Source organism: Camelina sativa, chromosome 1, assembly GCF_000633955.1.
Source record: "Camelina sativa cultivar DH55 chromosome 1, Cs, whole genome shotgun sequence".
NCBI classification, from domain to species: domain Eukaryota; kingdom Viridiplantae; phylum Streptophyta; class Magnoliopsida; order Brassicales; family Brassicaceae; genus Camelina; species Camelina sativa.
In genome coordinates this window covers 22,419,281-22,435,289 of record NC_025685.1, presented here as the reverse complement: position 1 = coordinate 22,435,289, position 16,009 = coordinate 22,419,281, and the positions used below count along the sequence as shown (strand labels likewise).

The window sequence follows — 16,009 nt, the reverse complement described above, 5'->3', positions numbered from 1 at the left end:
AAGTACAATGTGGAATCTAGTCAAAGAAGTGTAGTCACAAAGCGAGACGACAGGAATACAAGTATTGGTGAAAGAAGGTTTGATCCTGGATCTGCCCGGGTACGTATATTTCTTTTACATGATTAAGCGATAATTACAAACAGTAGTTGACTTTGTTCGTCTGATTTCATTTCACATGTTGGATTTATCTCAGATTATGGCCGCTGCAATCAGGAACTTGAAGCCATCTTCATGATCTACTGTGGCAAAGTTGTACCATATTTTTGGTTTCTAAAATATATACTCAGTTCATAGTTTGGCTTTACCTTAACTTACTGTTAGTTTATACGTTATTTGTATACATTCAAGTTTTGAATATGAGAAAATCTTTATTGTCCTGTTTTAAATAAATATCATGTAGACTAAAACTTCATAAAATATCAAAAGCAAATGTGTAAAGGAAAATACAGAGCAAAGAGTTTGGTCGAGACTTACCTCCTATAGACTACGTTTTCTATGATTTACATCAACTCCTGTCAGATGTTAAAACCAGACGCTTGTGTGATAAAGATACATAAAAGTAGCTAAGATTGTATTGTCGGTTTTGTCTTTGTTCTCTACTTTATCCCACATCGACAAGTTAGTAAGCATTGATCACAAACAAACTGATATAAAAAGAGAAGCCGGACCTTACCTGCAATTCATACCTTTCTCGGCCTTTTGGCTAAGATCAAGTGTAGTATCTGTTCTTATCAGTTTAATATCTGATATGTGGACCATCGGTCCGCACGATATTAACTCTATTTTTTCAGGGTGAGAGTCCGATAAGATAGCTTGCTATCTGGAGTCTCGTGAGTCGCCCATGCGTTGCACTACTGCACCGGCCTGGCTCAACCCACCAATAATTCAGTGAAATATATTTCAGGAAATCTGTATGTAATTTTCTTTTTTTTAAACATAATTTACTACAAGCTGACAGAAGTAATACAGTAAGAAAAAGAAAAAATAAAAAGGATTATGGTTTGTTCTGAAGATGTTTGTCCCACATCGGGTATTTAGAACATAAGACTTGTGTATATAATTAGTCCGAAAAATAGGACATGGTACAACAGTCATTGGACGAAGTGAATGGGTTACATGGACCTGTCTAGGTACCGACCCAGGAAAGTCCCCGGGCCACTATCCGCAGAGATGCGGCCTCGGAAACGAGAGAATCATGCGGTGGATTGATTATAAGCTGAGACGCGTGTGTGGAGCTTTCTCTCCGTCGATGATATCATGGCCGTTCGTTTCACGACAGTTATTCACTTGGTCCTCATCGGACTAACTGAACGGGGCTTATGTTCCAATGACAACATTCTTTTTTTTTTAAAGTTCAATTGCTCTTCGCTAATCAGAGTCTTCTTCTAAATTGGGTTTTACTTAAAATCGTAGGTGAGAATTTTCGATTTTTTGTAAAATTGTTCATCTCTAATTATGATTTGAATAGGGTTTGGGGTTTAGATTTGATTAGGGTTTGGTGTAGGTTTTGATATTTTGGTTAGGTAAAATGTGTTTGCTTCTTCAGTTTTCTTTAGGTATTTTTTGGGGAGTACCTTGAACTGATGATGCTGTTGCGTTCAATCTGTAATTCGAAGTAACAGAGCCTATATGGATTAGAGTAGCTTTCTGGGTTTAGAATTTAGATTCAGATTTCTAGTGTTTAAGGATCTTGTTAGGTTATACAAAACCTCTTTGTGGTATCTCTCTCTCTCTCTCTCAGTAGCAATATACTAATCCATGATAAATGAGTCATTCAACTCTATGAATGAACTGTGAGTAATATGGCTGCTCTGGTTTGTTGTTCTGTTGTATCTGCAGAGAGTTTACTTTAGTGTTTAAAGTCAAAAGCAATGAAGAGAAAGATAGCCATTGGGTTCGAAGGTTCAGCTAACAAGATTGGGGTTGGAATTGTGACTGTAGACTGTACAATCTTAGCGAATCCTCGGCATACATACATAACCCCTCCTGGTCATGGATTCCTTCCTAGAGAGACTGCTCATCACCATCTCGACCATGTTCTTCCTTTAGTCAAGTCAGCTCTAGAAACGTCCCAAGTAACTCCAGAAGAAATCGATTGCATCTGTTACACAAAAGGTCCTGGTATGGGAGCACCGTTGCAGGTCTCAGCCATTGTCGTTAGAGTATTGTCGCAGCTTTGGAAGAAGCCAATCGTTGGAGTGAATCACTGCGTGGCTCACATTGAGATGGGGAGAGTAGTTACTGGAGCTGATGATCCAGTTTCTCTGTATGTGAGCGGTGGGAACACACAGGTGATTGCTTATAGTGAAGGTAGATACCACCGGATATTTGGTGAGACCATTGATATTGCTGTTGGTAATTGCTTGCTAGAGTCTTGAAGCTCTCCAATGATCCAAGTCCTGGCTATAACATCAAGCAGGTATTTCTGAATCCATCATTACTTTTAATAATATGATCTAGTAGTGTACATGTGGTGTTAGTGAACAATTATCGAATGTTTTTGTTTGTTTTCTTAACAGCTCGCTAAGAAAGGAGAAAAATTCATCCATCTTCCGTATGCTGTGAAAGGTATGGATGTATCGTTCAGCGGAATCTTGAGCTATATCGAAACTACCGCAGAGGAGAAGCTCAAGAATAACGAGTGTACACCAGCAGACTTGTGCTATTCTCTTCAAGTAAGGCTATAACAGTTGTTCATTGGCTACATAGAAGAATGTAACGTTTTGGCACATTTTGTAAAGAGGATCATGATTGTTAATGATCTGGCAGGAGACGGTGTTTGCGATGTTGGTTGTGATTGTGACGAGAAAGACGTTTTGATAGTCGGTGGTGTCGGTTGCAATGAGCGTTTGCAGGAGATGATGAGGACCATGTGCTCTGAACGTGACGGTAAGCTGTTTGCAACTGATGACCGATACTGCATCGATAATGGAGCGATGATCGCTTACGCGGGTATACTTGCATATGTTAACACGGTGCTGAAACGCCGATTCAAGAGTCCACCTTTACGCAGCGGTTTCGTACAGATGAGGTTCACGCGGTTTGGCGGGAGAATGAAGACTTGGTGCTTGGGGGATAAGAACGTTGGTTGCTGTTAATTAACTTTTTTTTTTTCTTTTTTTTTTTAACTTTTTGTTAATCCGTTTTGAGATTGTATCTCTCTACTCGATCAAATAAGTTTTTGATAAGTTTAAATGTGTTTTCTTCTGATTTTGAATTAAGTTTTAGATTTGTGTACCACTTTCAAATTGCTCTCGCCGCCGCGTTTGTCACCAGTAGCGGTGTGGTGGTAGCTGCCAGTAGGAGCAATTGACCGCACTTTCAATTTTGATTATGAAAACGTTTTGACACAAATGGTAATGTGTCGCAGAATTATAAGCCAAATGAAAAATTAATTTCTACATTATTATTATTCATATACAAAAATATGTATTTACTCTATTAACAATTGTTATTGCATAGTTTTTTTAGTGAATGAAAATGGTACTACTTGACTTGTGTGTATTTTTCATACCTAATAATAACTACTTTTTTTTTTTTTTTTCTTATAAAAAGATACGAAATTAAATTTGGAAATAGTGAGCCGGCCGAGAGGAATAAATCTCATAAAGTTGGAAAAATTAGGGTTAGACTCTCTCCTCAGATCATTCTCACAACGCTGCGACTATTCTCTTCTCTCTTCTCTTCTCTCTTCTCTCTTCTCTCTTTATATATACTTTTTTTTCTCATTCTCTCATTCGCTTTCGCTGGTTTTTTTTTTTTACTAAGACAAAATCGAACGATGAGGGGATTGGTAAGCAAACTCGTGTCCAGATCTCTCTCTGTCTCCGGGAAATGGCAGCAGCAACAGCTTCGCCGTCTCAACATCCACGAGTATCAGGTTCTTCTTTCTCTTCATTTCGGGTTTTGACCATTCTTTAGTGTTCTATAGTTGCGTAGATTCGCTTTTCAAGTGCGGATTCGAGTACGATCTGTGTTTTTTGGGGTTGATCCACTGATTGATTGATTGATTGATTGATTTGTGTTAGAGATAGAATTATTCGGTGTCTCTCTAGGAGTTTTGAAAGTAAGCACTAGGTGGACATGGAATCGTCTCTCTAGGAGGTTTATGAAAATGTTTTATTTGTGTGTGTTTCTGATACAATCAGGGAGCTGAGCTGATGGGCAAATACGGTGTGAATGTGCCAAAAGGAGTAGCTGTTGGTTCTCTGGAAGAAGTTAAAAAGGCTGTCCAAGAAGTTTTCCCTAATGAAAGCGAGGTATATTATTATTTCTATTTCAGCACATCATTTGCCATTGACTTAGATTCTTATCTCTCTCTCTCTATTAGTTTGTTGCCTAATTGAAAGATATATTGCTCTTTGCCTGTGGTACAGTTGGTTGTTAAGAGCCAGATCTTGGCTGGTGGAAGAGGTCTTGGAACATTCAAGAGTGGTCTTAAGGGTGGTGTTCACATTGTTAAACGTGATCAGGCTGAAGATATTGCTGGTTTTTTTTTAATCTTCTTTCTTCTTCAAGTGTTGGATGTCTCTTCTTCTTTTTTTTGTCTCAGAGTTTATTGATCCTATTCAAATTCTTATATCGTTTGTAGGGAAGATGCTTGGACAAGTACTCGTCACCAAACAAACTGGTCCTCAAGGCAAAGTTGTTAGCAAGGTTTGTTATCAGTTATCCATGAAGCTCATAATTGGTGTTCTTTCTTCAATTCTCCTGACTGACTCTTGCACCTTTGTTTACTATTCATTGAATCTTTATTTTGAGCAGGTTTACTTGTGTGAGAAATTGTCACTCGTCAATGAGATGTACTTCTCCATTATTCTGGACCGTAAATCTGCTGGACCGGTATGCTACTACCCACACGATGAACTACTAATTCATTTCTCTACTTCTAGGCATGCTGTTCTAACCCCCTGCTTGCAACATCTAAACCGCTTTACTTTCTTATTGCAGTTGATCATTGCCTGTAAAAAAGGTGGTACCAGCATTGAAGATCTCGCTGAGAAGTTCCCTGACATGATTATCAAGGTTGTGACTGTTTAATACGTACTTGGATCGTTAATCTCTTGGTAGAAATATCCTTCTGAGATCCTTTTTCAATGCGGATTTTTGACCCCTCCATTCATGGTTTTGCGTAGGTACCAATTGATGTATTTGCAGGAATCACTGATGAAAATGCTGCCAAGGTTGTGGATGGTCTGGCTCCCAAAGCTGCTGACAGAAAGNCTTCTCCATTATTCTGGACCGTAAATCTGCTGGACCGGTATGCTACTACCCACACGATGAACTACTAATTCATTTCTCTACTTCTAGGCATGCTGTTCTAACCCCCTGCTTGCAACATCTAAACCGCTTTACTTTCTTATTGCAGTTGATCATTGCCTGTAAAAAAGGTGGTACCAGCATTGAAGATCTCGCTGAGAAGTTCCCTGACATGATTATCAAGGTTGTGACTGTTTAATACGTACTTGGATCGTTAATCTCTTGGTAGAAATATCCTTCTGAGATCCTTTTTCAATGCGGATTTTTGACCCCTCCATTCATGGTTTTGCGTAGGTACCAATTGATGTATTTGCAGGAATCACTGATGAAGATGCTGCCAAGGTTGTGGATGGTCTGGCTCCCAAAGCTGCTGACAGAAAAGATTCGATCGAACAAGTGAAGAAGCTGTACGAACTCTTTCGCAAGAGTGACTGCACAATGTTGGAAGTGAGTTTTCTCACACTGTCTTGTTTCTACACTCATTTTCTCAGTTATCAATATCTTCTTTTGTTGAACCCCCAAATTTCTCTTGTAGATCAACCCTCTTGCAGAGACATCCACTAACCAATTGGTAGCTGCTGATGCCAAATTGAACTTCGATGATAATGCTGCGTTCCGACAAAAGGAGGTTTTTGCCATGCGTGATCCAACACAGGAGGATCCACGAGAGGTATCTGTCTTGTCTATCTCCCTTTTATCATTAAGAAATCTATCTGATGTTGTTAAGTCGATAAGAAGAGATTAAAAGGAAAAGTGTGTGTTGCTTCTCCCGTAGGTGGCTGCAGCGAAAGTTGACCTGAACTACATCGGTCTAGATGGAGAGATTGGTTGCATGGTGAATGGTGCTGGATTGGCCATGGCAACAATGGACATCATTAAATTACATGGTGGAACTCCCGCCAATTTCCTTGACGTTGGTGGAAATGCTTCTGAGCACCAGGTAAAAGAAACCTTTACTTTGGGGAATCTAAATTCTTTGTGACAAATTTTAGTAGAGGGTTTGTGACTCCAAAAAAATAAAAAAAGGTGGTGGAAGCGTTTAAGATACTGACATCTGACGACAAAGTGAAAGCAATCCTGGTGAACATATTTGGTGGGATAATGAAATGTGACGTGATTGCTAGTGGAATCGTGAACGCTGCAAAAGAGGTGAGTGGGAAAAAAAAAATAGCAACCTTCTAATGAGCAGAATGTTTCATTCAGGATTGAAGATAAAAATCGAAGTGATTTGTGTGACGCAGGTATCATTGAAAGTGCCAGTGGTGGTTCGTCTAGAAGGAACGAATGTGGAGCAGGGAAAGAGAATCCTCAAGGAAAGTGGAATGAAACTCATAACGGCTGATGATTTGGATGATGCGGCTGAGAAAGCGGTTAAAGCATTGGCTCACTAAATCTCTCTATATATAATATCAAAACTCGTCCCGGTTTGTCAATTGATTTATGGTTGACGCAATTTACACTTTTTTCTCGCGGATATAATTTTCTCAAAACAGATCGATCAATAATGAACTGGTGGTCTCCTTCCTTTTTCTTTCTTGTTTGATCCTAAAAGAAGAATTAAATTGGAATTCTCGGTATCTTTTTGTATTTTTAACCAACTCATCCTTGATACCGATAGGTTGGGTGTCACTGAAAAAAAGAGAGGTTAGGTGTCACTGAGAAGCCACAAAACTAATCTTGGCGTTTATTTTTCTGTCCTGTTTTATAAGCCGATCACAAACGCTCCTTCTCAGTTAGGTTGATTAAAAATATATTTTAGGTAAAATTAGAGTTTTGAGAATAAAATTTTAAATAAATTTTGTAATTTTTTAATGTTTACTTTAAATTTGAATCTGAGGATATTGAAAGCATATTCGATCGAACATATGGTAAATTTTTTGGACTCAAGTCAAATATTTTCTTTACCAGAAAACTTTTGTTAAAAAAATTGAGCTGGTCTCCTTCCTTTTTTNTTTTTTTTTTTTTTTTTTCTTGATCCAAAAAGAAGAATTAAATTGGAATTCTCGGTATCTTTTTTATCATACATAGTTACATACCACTCAAAACTAAGGCTGGGCATTCAGGTAACCCGTTCGGGTTCGGGTATTATCCATTCGGGTTCGGGTAAACGGGTTTAGAAAAATAGAACTCATTGGATATTTTTAGATATATTGGTTCGGTTTGGGTACTATCGGGTTCGGGTCGGTTTGGGTTACAAATTTTAGAACCCGATTAGTACCTGAACTACCGGGTACCCGAAAAATATAATTAAATTTAAATAAATTTAGTTAAATTTTGACTTACATAACAAAATATTTTAGATATTTTGATTATTTTTGATATTTAGGTATAAAACTAAATGAAATATTCAAAATTATAATCATAATTTTGGGGTAATTGCATTATATTAATGATAAATATTATAAATATGTTTATATGTTCGGGTTTAATGGGTACCCAAACGGGTATCGGGTATTACCCGACCCTAAACCANTATCCATTCGGGTTCGGGTAAACGGGTTTAGAAAAATAGAACTCATTGGATATTTTTAGATATATTGGTTCGGTTTGGGTACTATCGGGTTCGGGTCGGTTTGGGTTACAAATTTTAGAACCCGATTAGTACCTGAACTACCGGGTACCCGAAAAATATAATTAAATTTAAATAAATTTAGTTAAATTTTGACTTACATAACAAAATATTTTAGATATTTTGATTATTTTTGATATTTAGGTATAAAACTAAATGAAATATTCAAAATTATAATCATAATTTTGGGGTAATTGCATTATATTAATGATAAATATTATAAATATGTTTATATGTTCGGGTTTAATGGGTACCCAAACGGGTATCGGGTATTACCCGACCCTAACCCGAACCCACGGGTATTAGAAAATAGAACCCAATAGAGTTTTATAGGCAAACCCGTACCCAACCCGAACCCGGTTTTTTGGATCGGGTTCTGGGTTGGGTATTCGGGTACGGTTTTTATGCCCAGGCCTACTCAAAACTAATCTAATCTCTCTCCACTGGGCACTGGCGTTAATTGAACCCGTAATTCAACTGGTTGATAGTAATCCAAAAGACTTCTGGTTTATTTTTCGGTCCGGTTTTATAAGCCGATCACAAATGCTCTTTCTCAGTTAGGTTTATTAAAAATATTGTACATAAAATTTGAGTTTTGTGAATAAAATTTAAATCAAAATTTTGTTATATTTTAAAAAATTAAATTTTAAATTTAAATCAGAGAATATTGAAAGCATATTCGAACATTTTTTTGGACTCAAGTCAAATATTTCTTGAAAAATAACCTAAACTGTCGCATATCAACGTGATAACACTTCCACCTTTCAGAGCAGTTCCATATTTTTCGTCACACGTATGGTGAATCATGTAAAAAACATTCTTGATTGGCGTTGACTCTTAGGCGTTTCCACCGCAACGTCTCTACGAACGCCTTTACTACTACTTATCGTCTTTATCGTAGTATTTTTACATGAAAAATTGTTGGCAACTATTTTAGGGTGTTTTGTCAATATTTTGGTATATATGTAGATACTGAAACCCGTACCAAAAATAAACATGATCATCATCTTTATCAGCGGGAAATTATACAATTTTTTGCAATTCATCCATAATAATCAAAGATAGCCCGTGTTTGTTGAAAATATTAAAGTAATTTTGTTATGGGATGTTAAATCTCGTCCAGTCTCATCCCATCTTATCCCGTCCCGACCATCCCATTAGAAATTTTATTTTCCATAACCATTTTATATTAAATAATTATCAATATAATCCTAGATATGAACAAAATTAGGATTAAAATTATGAAAATAATAGTTTATTTTCATATTTTAGTTTATTCATCAAGTTCATAAATTGATTTAGGGTTATAAGTTTTAGTTGTATAAGGATATCCACTATACTCGTTACCCGTATTCATTCCGTCTCGGGAAAAGTACCTTTAATCTTAGGATCGAGTAAAGAGTATTATAATTTTTTTTTACCTCAGTGTAAATGTTGAATATCAAGTATTCATTTTTTTAATATTCATCATATTATCCGAGCCTTTATTAAATTCATTACTTCGATCCGTAAATACCCATTTTGAAATGTTTATTATATTTACCAATGTATTATAAATAAATCTTAAAGTGTTTTAGAATGACTTTGCAACTAAGAACTATATAGTTTTGAAGTTTGTAATTTTATATTTTGGGAACTATGTTGAATATATTTCCGTTTTATCTAATTTTATGGGTCAAGGAAGAGTAGTCCCGTCTCCTCTCGGGTATCTGTTCTCCCCATTATCCTCATGTGTTTTTTTTTTGTTAAAAGGCTTTCAATTTATAAACATATATGCCCAATGGGCTATTTCCGGAATAGGCCCATACAATTATCCCCTTAGGGCCCAGTCCGATTACAACAAACCAAACCAAATAACAAAGACCAAAATTAACCCGAGTATATCAAACTAAACCGGTAGCTAACCGGTATGAGCCAGAAACCCTAATCTGCAAAGGAGAACCCTAGTGCAGCCGCCTTCCCACGAAGTTGCGGATACTCTTTTCATCCTATCCTCCTGGCTACCAGTATGTCGGCCCAGGACCACCGGCGAGCCAGGAAGACGGGAGTCAAACAGAGAAAGTGACACAGGACCATCACCATCCCGCCACCGTAGAGTTGTGAAGAGAAGGAAGAAGAAACCGATCTAACAATCCGGAAGCCATGGTTCAGTCTGATAGAGATAGAGCAGTAGGGAGTAGATCTAAACAGCCATCGACGGTGGCTTAGCCTTGCCTTTCCGGCGGTAGACCTCCCCCGTCAAACCACCGGCCGTGACAAAACCTCCTGCGTCTCCAGCCGTTCAGATCTAACCACCGTATCTTTCTCATTCCTCGCCGAGAACTACCTTCTTCTAACCGCAAAGCCACGCCGCCGATAGAGCTCTTACCGGAATTGTCCTGCGGAAGCTTCTCCTCGCTACAAACTCCCTTGATTTCGATCTGGTGACCTTATCAGTAGGTGCAATGGACTACGGATGAAGCGCCATGGACCAGTAGTTCCTCTTCAACGCCGGAATCGTCGGAGGAACCTTCACTCGGTGCACGGAGTTGTGATCAGAAGAAGAGAAAGGAGGAGAGAGGAGAGAGCCGCGAGTAGAACTCACGCGCCCACCTCTCTTAATTTGGACTAGTTTTTTTATCCTCATGTGTTTTACATCATGAAAACTGAATGCTAATTTTTGTTTATATGTAGAGAAATATAAACTTTATGACATGTCTTTAGCTTTAGCCATAGGATATTTAACAAAATTCATGATTTTACTTGCAAATTAAGATTATTATATTCTCTATATTAAGTACACTTAATGATAATTGTTTTAAATATAAAATTGTATATTTATTTTTTGTAAACAAATCTAAATATATTTGTTATGTTAGTTGCTGACATATGATATTGATTTTATCATCATTACTTTTATCCAATCAAATTATTTATATTCGAAAACTTGTTCATAGATTAAGGAACGACCAAGATTTTTTGGTTTTTGGTTTACTTAAATTTATGATATTAAATTAATGCAAAATTATCTAGTGAATAAACAATTTATTTGATTACATATCTTAATTAATATGATTCTCATTAACTTCAAAAAACTGTTACTTTTAATTATGTTTTTATTATTAATTATAGTTTTTTTAATTCATACTACATATTGTGAAAACAAATATTCTAAAAAATACTGAATATATGGATTGAAAAATATATCAAACATAGATTTTTATAGATCTTGTTTATATTATTTTCTATTTATTGACTAAATGTAATAAGGGTATGATTGAATAAAGAAAAATCATTGGCACATCACATTCTTGAAAGATGAGATCAATTTTTTTAGCGCAAAAGATGAGATCAAATTATAAGAAGAGAATCCAACAAACTTTTCCTGCAAAATTCAAAATCAAATTAATTTAAGAATTTAGATATAAAATTAGTAGTAGAAAATATAAATATGAAAATATTATATAAGAACATATATAATATATATGATGCATGTACCTTTTTTTTTTAAGTATGACTAACTGACTAAGTAACATTTGATTATGACAGTAACATTTGTACCTTTTTTTAAGTTTAGTGGAGAGGATGATGCATCATATGATGTTCGTCATATTTTTCCAAAGATCTCAAAATCGTAATCTGCAGCATAACATAAGTATAACAATTAACCGTTTGAAAGAAAACCAAACATGAAAATCATATAACTAAAAAATTGATTATTGCTCTTTAAGGGGTGTCTTCATCATCCTTTGATTCTGACAATAACCACCAGAATCACGATCGAATCCCAATTCATCCACCATCTCATATCTGGACCATAAAAGTGAAGAAACGAAAGCAAAAACCTTCGAACACAATATTTGTAGTCAAGAAAATCAGATTTGGATATGAATTCGAATTGAAAGTGTAGAGATTTTATTCATAACAAAAAAAACAAAAAAAAATCAAAAGTGGCAAAGAAGTGCCGACGGCAAAACCAGCCATCACCGCTGTGGAAGCCGAGCGATGTCGGAAGATTTTTTTTTACTATGAAGTAAGTTGATTGCTTGATGAGTTAAAATAGCTAATGATACTCTATATTTATAGAGAACTTAGATAATTGTGGTATTATGTTGATTGTCTATTGAAAAACTTGGAGAAAAAACAGAATATCTTAGATAAAATCAACCATTTAAGTATTTTTAATTATTTATTTTTAATTCCGTTTAGGAAATAGTCATAAAAGTTGAACATGTAGTTAATACGGTGGAATAAAGAGAGAATATGTTTTTATATCTTTTCAAATTATCGTGTATTTTTAAAAAAATATATTAATTAGTCATAAATTCAATGGCATACCCTTATAATTTTTTACAAAACAAAGGTTTATTAGTTAAACGACTTTACAAATAATAGTAAGGATGGGTTATTAAATTTGATTTTAAATTAAATAGAAGCTACACATGCATGGATTTAAATGAAAGTTATTTCTATATTATTAGTATTTTCTAGGATCATTACAATTACTAAAAGGAAGAGACTGAAACTTGAAACTCTAGACAAACTTAAAAACACTAAAACTGATCAAACTAAACATTATAATGATCTTTATAATAAGTTCATCTATTGGATAAAAATGCTAAAGGTAATGGTGCCTAAAAAACTAAAGTCAAGAGATTATATAGGTTGTCGATCTTAGTGTTGCCTAATTTCCCCATTTACATAGAAAGATCTCATTTGTTATATCTAACTTACTTATATCAAACTGCAAATTATAATGTTGGTGCTTGATGGCCATATATCTATAGTCTTTGCATATCACAAAGCAAACTAAGTGACGTAATCTCATTTGCACCACTATCCATCTTTTTTCAACATAACTGGTTCTTGTAATTATACATTCAAGATTGTATGATCATACATATCAGTTGTTTTTTGATATCAAAAGAATGGTATTATGTGACTTGGTAGGCTGGTCGCTAGCTAGTGGAATTGCGACTGCTTCAAAACAACTGATTTGGAGAAAGCCACCGAGAAAATGGTAAAACTGTAAAAGATATATCACTAGTCTGTTATTCTTTTTTTTTTTTTTTAACTCTCATGCATGTTATCTTAAAAAAGCAAAAAATATTAATAAAAGCTTCTTGCATTTGCACAGTCAATAAAACATCACAAGAATGAATATACACTAAAATCTAATGTTGGTGGGTTCAAATAAAATTAGCCATGTGGACCAGAGCAAAGTCTCTCTTTTTCAAAAATCATCTCTATTGTCGAATTGTGGCATAGATCTCACCGAACCAGTATCAGACATATATTCCGACATGTTGTCCACATCATATCTTCTTGTCGATCTTGATGAACCTCCGTTAACGGTTTCTTTCGTCGACTTCTTCTTCCTCCTCGACTTCTTTGGAATTTCCGGTAATCCACGAGGCCATGAAGAAAGGTCTTCTTGCTCAGACGCTTCCTTCGGTCTCCTTGACGATGACGATGTGCCTTTGTTCGAAGACCGGCGTTTAGTTTTGTCCGCTGATTTTTCCTTTGTCGGAGAACCTTTCTCCGACACTGTTTTCCTCGTAGATTTTGGTACTTTTGGTAAATCTTTGGACCGACCACCATATTCCGACGTACATTTCACGGAGGAATCGTCTTCTCCCCCTCCTTCACAGGCCTCGAACCCCTCGCCAGTTTTGAACTCAGTCATCTTTCAAATCACATAACATCAACCAAATCCATTCAACGTACATTTTTAGAAAGAAGTTCTCTTAAAGTTAAATATATATTATATATATATATATATATATATATATATATATTATCAAGATTATGAACCTACGATCTCTTAAGAAGCAAAAAGAAGAAGAAGAGCAAAAGTAGTAAAAACATATATACCCAGCTTGGTGCGGTGGCATTAGCGGATGGTCCATCCCAACCGATATGTGCAACATGCTTTACATCCGTTGGATTTCCGATTTGTATTTCTTCTTCTTTTTCACTTTCTACGGTCATTTAAAAAACATTTACACACACAAACGTACGTAGTTACAATGCATGCATGCAAATTTTCTACGTGATTGCATCGCATATATATATATATATATATATATATATTTGCATCGCATATATAGTCATTCAAAACTGACGAGGTTCGAAATTTTATATAATTTAACATATAAACTTTGATAAGAAAAAGAAGAAGAAAACAAGAGGTCGAGGGTAAACCTTACCAAATACTTGAGAAATGTATCGGAGCCCTTTTAAGAGGCTTTTCATCTTGGAGCTTGACATTGCGAGTTGCATAGATCTCTTTTTAGGTAGACAGTTTTTTTTTTCTTTAATTATTTCATCCAAGAACAAAACTTATCCCGGAAAACTAGTTTTTCAAAACTCACTTTTCCCATAACAGAAGTTGATGACACTAAAAAAATCGAGGAAAACAAGATGATTGGTAAAAAATCATGTTAAAGAAAAATCACCTTTAATTTATAGCACAAAATATTGTTCAGAGAGAAACAATATTTATCTCCAAAATTGCAGGTTTATCTTTGTGCAGAGTCTTCTATAAAAGATAACGGATTGGAAAACGTAAGAAAAGGATAGGTAAACAATTTTTTTTTTTTAAATCACCTACAAAATCCTCAGACGTAAGGAGAGAAAAAAAATAAGACATCAATCGAAGAAACAAAAATGAACAAAAATGAAGGAAACTAAGAAAATGTTTGTTTGAATGATGGGTGGAGAGCGTATAAAGGTGATACGACAAAAATAAGAGTGCAAAAATGTTTGTTTAAACCAAAATTTTCGTTAATCTGATGGTTACAATTTGTTTATCTATTACTATCAGAAATGAATCAAATTAAGAATTAGTATATAGAAATGCGTTTTCTGTTTTATCAAATGAGAGTAACTAGATTTTAACTCGCTCTATATCGTGGACCAATTTTTTATTGATTTTTTTTAAAAAAATAGGTTAATTGTTTAAAATTAAAAAATGTAAGATTATATAATGTATAATCTTGAAATTAGTAAAATTTGTTAATTAGTGACATACTGTTTCTTGTTCTTGGCGTCTATGTATAATGACTGTATAATTGTAATTTAAAATTTTCATTCTGAATAGATTATCTACAATTTTAGACATTTGTTTGCATCAGCAAAACAATAATAAAATCTAGGTTCTTGTAACTTATCTATATTAACATTTTTGAAATACAAATTTGTGTCATCATCAACGGGTCGGTTTTAAATTGAAGATTACAACCCGATTTTACTAATGGGATCTTCATAAATTATAAATAAAAAATATTCCTAAAATATTTTCGATTCATTGCTACTTTCCTTAATAAATTTCGGAAATCATTTATACAACAATAGAATTTTTAGGAATATATTTAACACAGTATTCCATAAATAGCGCATATTAATCTTCCCAAATTTTCGTTCCTCATATTTTTGGAAACTTATTAATAAACGTACTGTATTCATTATATATAAAAATTGAAATATAAAGATTTACTTATTGTATTTAATACTGCAGAACTTGCGTTAAGATTATTAGTTCATATATATATATATATATTAGGAACTAATTCCATATCAACAAAGCTTTAAAAGCCAATTACAATCCAACCAAATATANTATATATATATATATATACGTATCTACTTCATTTCCAAGGGAACTCATCATTTCCACGACATCGTGTGAATCGGTGATATATATCACTCTATTTCACTCACAATGCTTTAGTTTTTTTTGTATTTTTGTTATGAAAGTGGATTTTGCAAAACCAAACGACTCTTACGTTTCAAGGTTTCTGTGAATTTTTTTTTGTATCACTTGATTTTGTTTAATTGGTTTTCTTTTCCGTGTTTGTTTTTTAGTGGTTTGTTGTTGTTCGTTTTTTATTTTCTTCCTTGGTTTAGTTTTCTTTAGAACCCAAAATAGATCACAATGCAAAAACTCAAACTAATAGTGTTCCCTCAGATTCTCTTTTGGAGATATTGTGTAGTCTGAGTTTATTAGACCCAAAACTAAAAAAACCAATCATTTGTCCACGGTTTAATATAATTATCTCAACAGACAATTATACTTGAGGTTGGTTTCAGTTTGCCGGTCTAAGATCAAGTTACCAACAACAAGGTTGTTGTTTGTCTTCTTTTACCTTTTTTTTTTCTTTTAACCTGTGAAAAGAAACATTGTTGGACTGATTTTGGGCT

At 34.6% G+C, this 16,009-nt stretch overlaps 3 protein-coding genes and 2 pseudogenes across 5 annotated transcripts in view; 4 read left to right on the top strand and 1 right to left on the bottom strand.

Annotated features, from left to right (window-relative positions):
• Positions 1-378, top strand: part of LOC104701749 — a 2,984-nt gene extending 2,606 nt beyond the window's left edge. Inside the window, exon 7 of the mRNA XM_010417491.2 lies at positions 194-378. Coding sequence (XP_010415793.2) covers positions 194-235 — 42 coding nt within the window. The 3' untranslated portion in view covers positions 236-378. The remainder of the gene's footprint in view (positions 1-193) is intronic.
• LOC109126175 lies at positions 1,108-1,311 on the top strand (annotated as a pseudogene).
• LOC104701739 lies at positions 1,325-3,206 on the top strand (annotated as a pseudogene).
• On the top strand, positions 3,540-6,790 carry LOC104701729 (succinate--CoA ligase [ADP-forming] subunit beta, mitochondrial). 3 transcript variants are annotated; one of them, XM_019229265.1, is made up of 13 exons: positions 3,540-3,625; positions 3,769-3,880; positions 4,149-4,259; positions 4,377-4,488; positions 4,592-4,656; positions 4,765-4,842; positions 4,951-5,025; positions 5,136-5,222; positions 5,641-5,706; positions 5,795-5,929; positions 6,035-6,199; positions 6,286-6,408; positions 6,501-6,790. In XM_019229265.1, exons 2-13 carry the CDS (start codon positions 3,782-3,784, stop codon positions 6,648-6,650), a joined length of 1,266 nt encoding a protein of 421 aa, XP_019084810.1. In that variant the 5' UTR covers positions 3,540-3,625; positions 3,769-3,781; the 3' UTR covers positions 6,651-6,790. The 3 variants fall into 3 exon arrangements, with proteins under 3 accessions (XP_019084810.1, XP_019084809.1, XP_010415775.1); XM_019229264.1 differs by lacking the exon at positions 3,540-3,625 and having other exon boundaries at positions 3,632-3,880; XM_010417473.1 differs by lacking the exons at positions 3,540-3,625; positions 5,136-5,222 and having other exon boundaries at positions 3,632-3,880; positions 5,554-5,706.
• On the bottom strand, positions 13,001-14,476 carry LOC104701719 (CRIB domain-containing protein RIC6-like). The gene is made up of 3 exons (XM_010417462.1): positions 14,017-14,476; positions 13,682-13,788; positions 13,001-13,493 (listed from the first exon to the last, which is right to left on the bottom strand). Exons 1-3 carry the CDS (start codon positions 14,087-14,089, stop codon positions 13,041-13,043), a joined length of 633 nt encoding a protein of 210 aa, XP_010415764.1. The 5' UTR covers positions 14,090-14,476; the 3' UTR covers positions 13,001-13,040.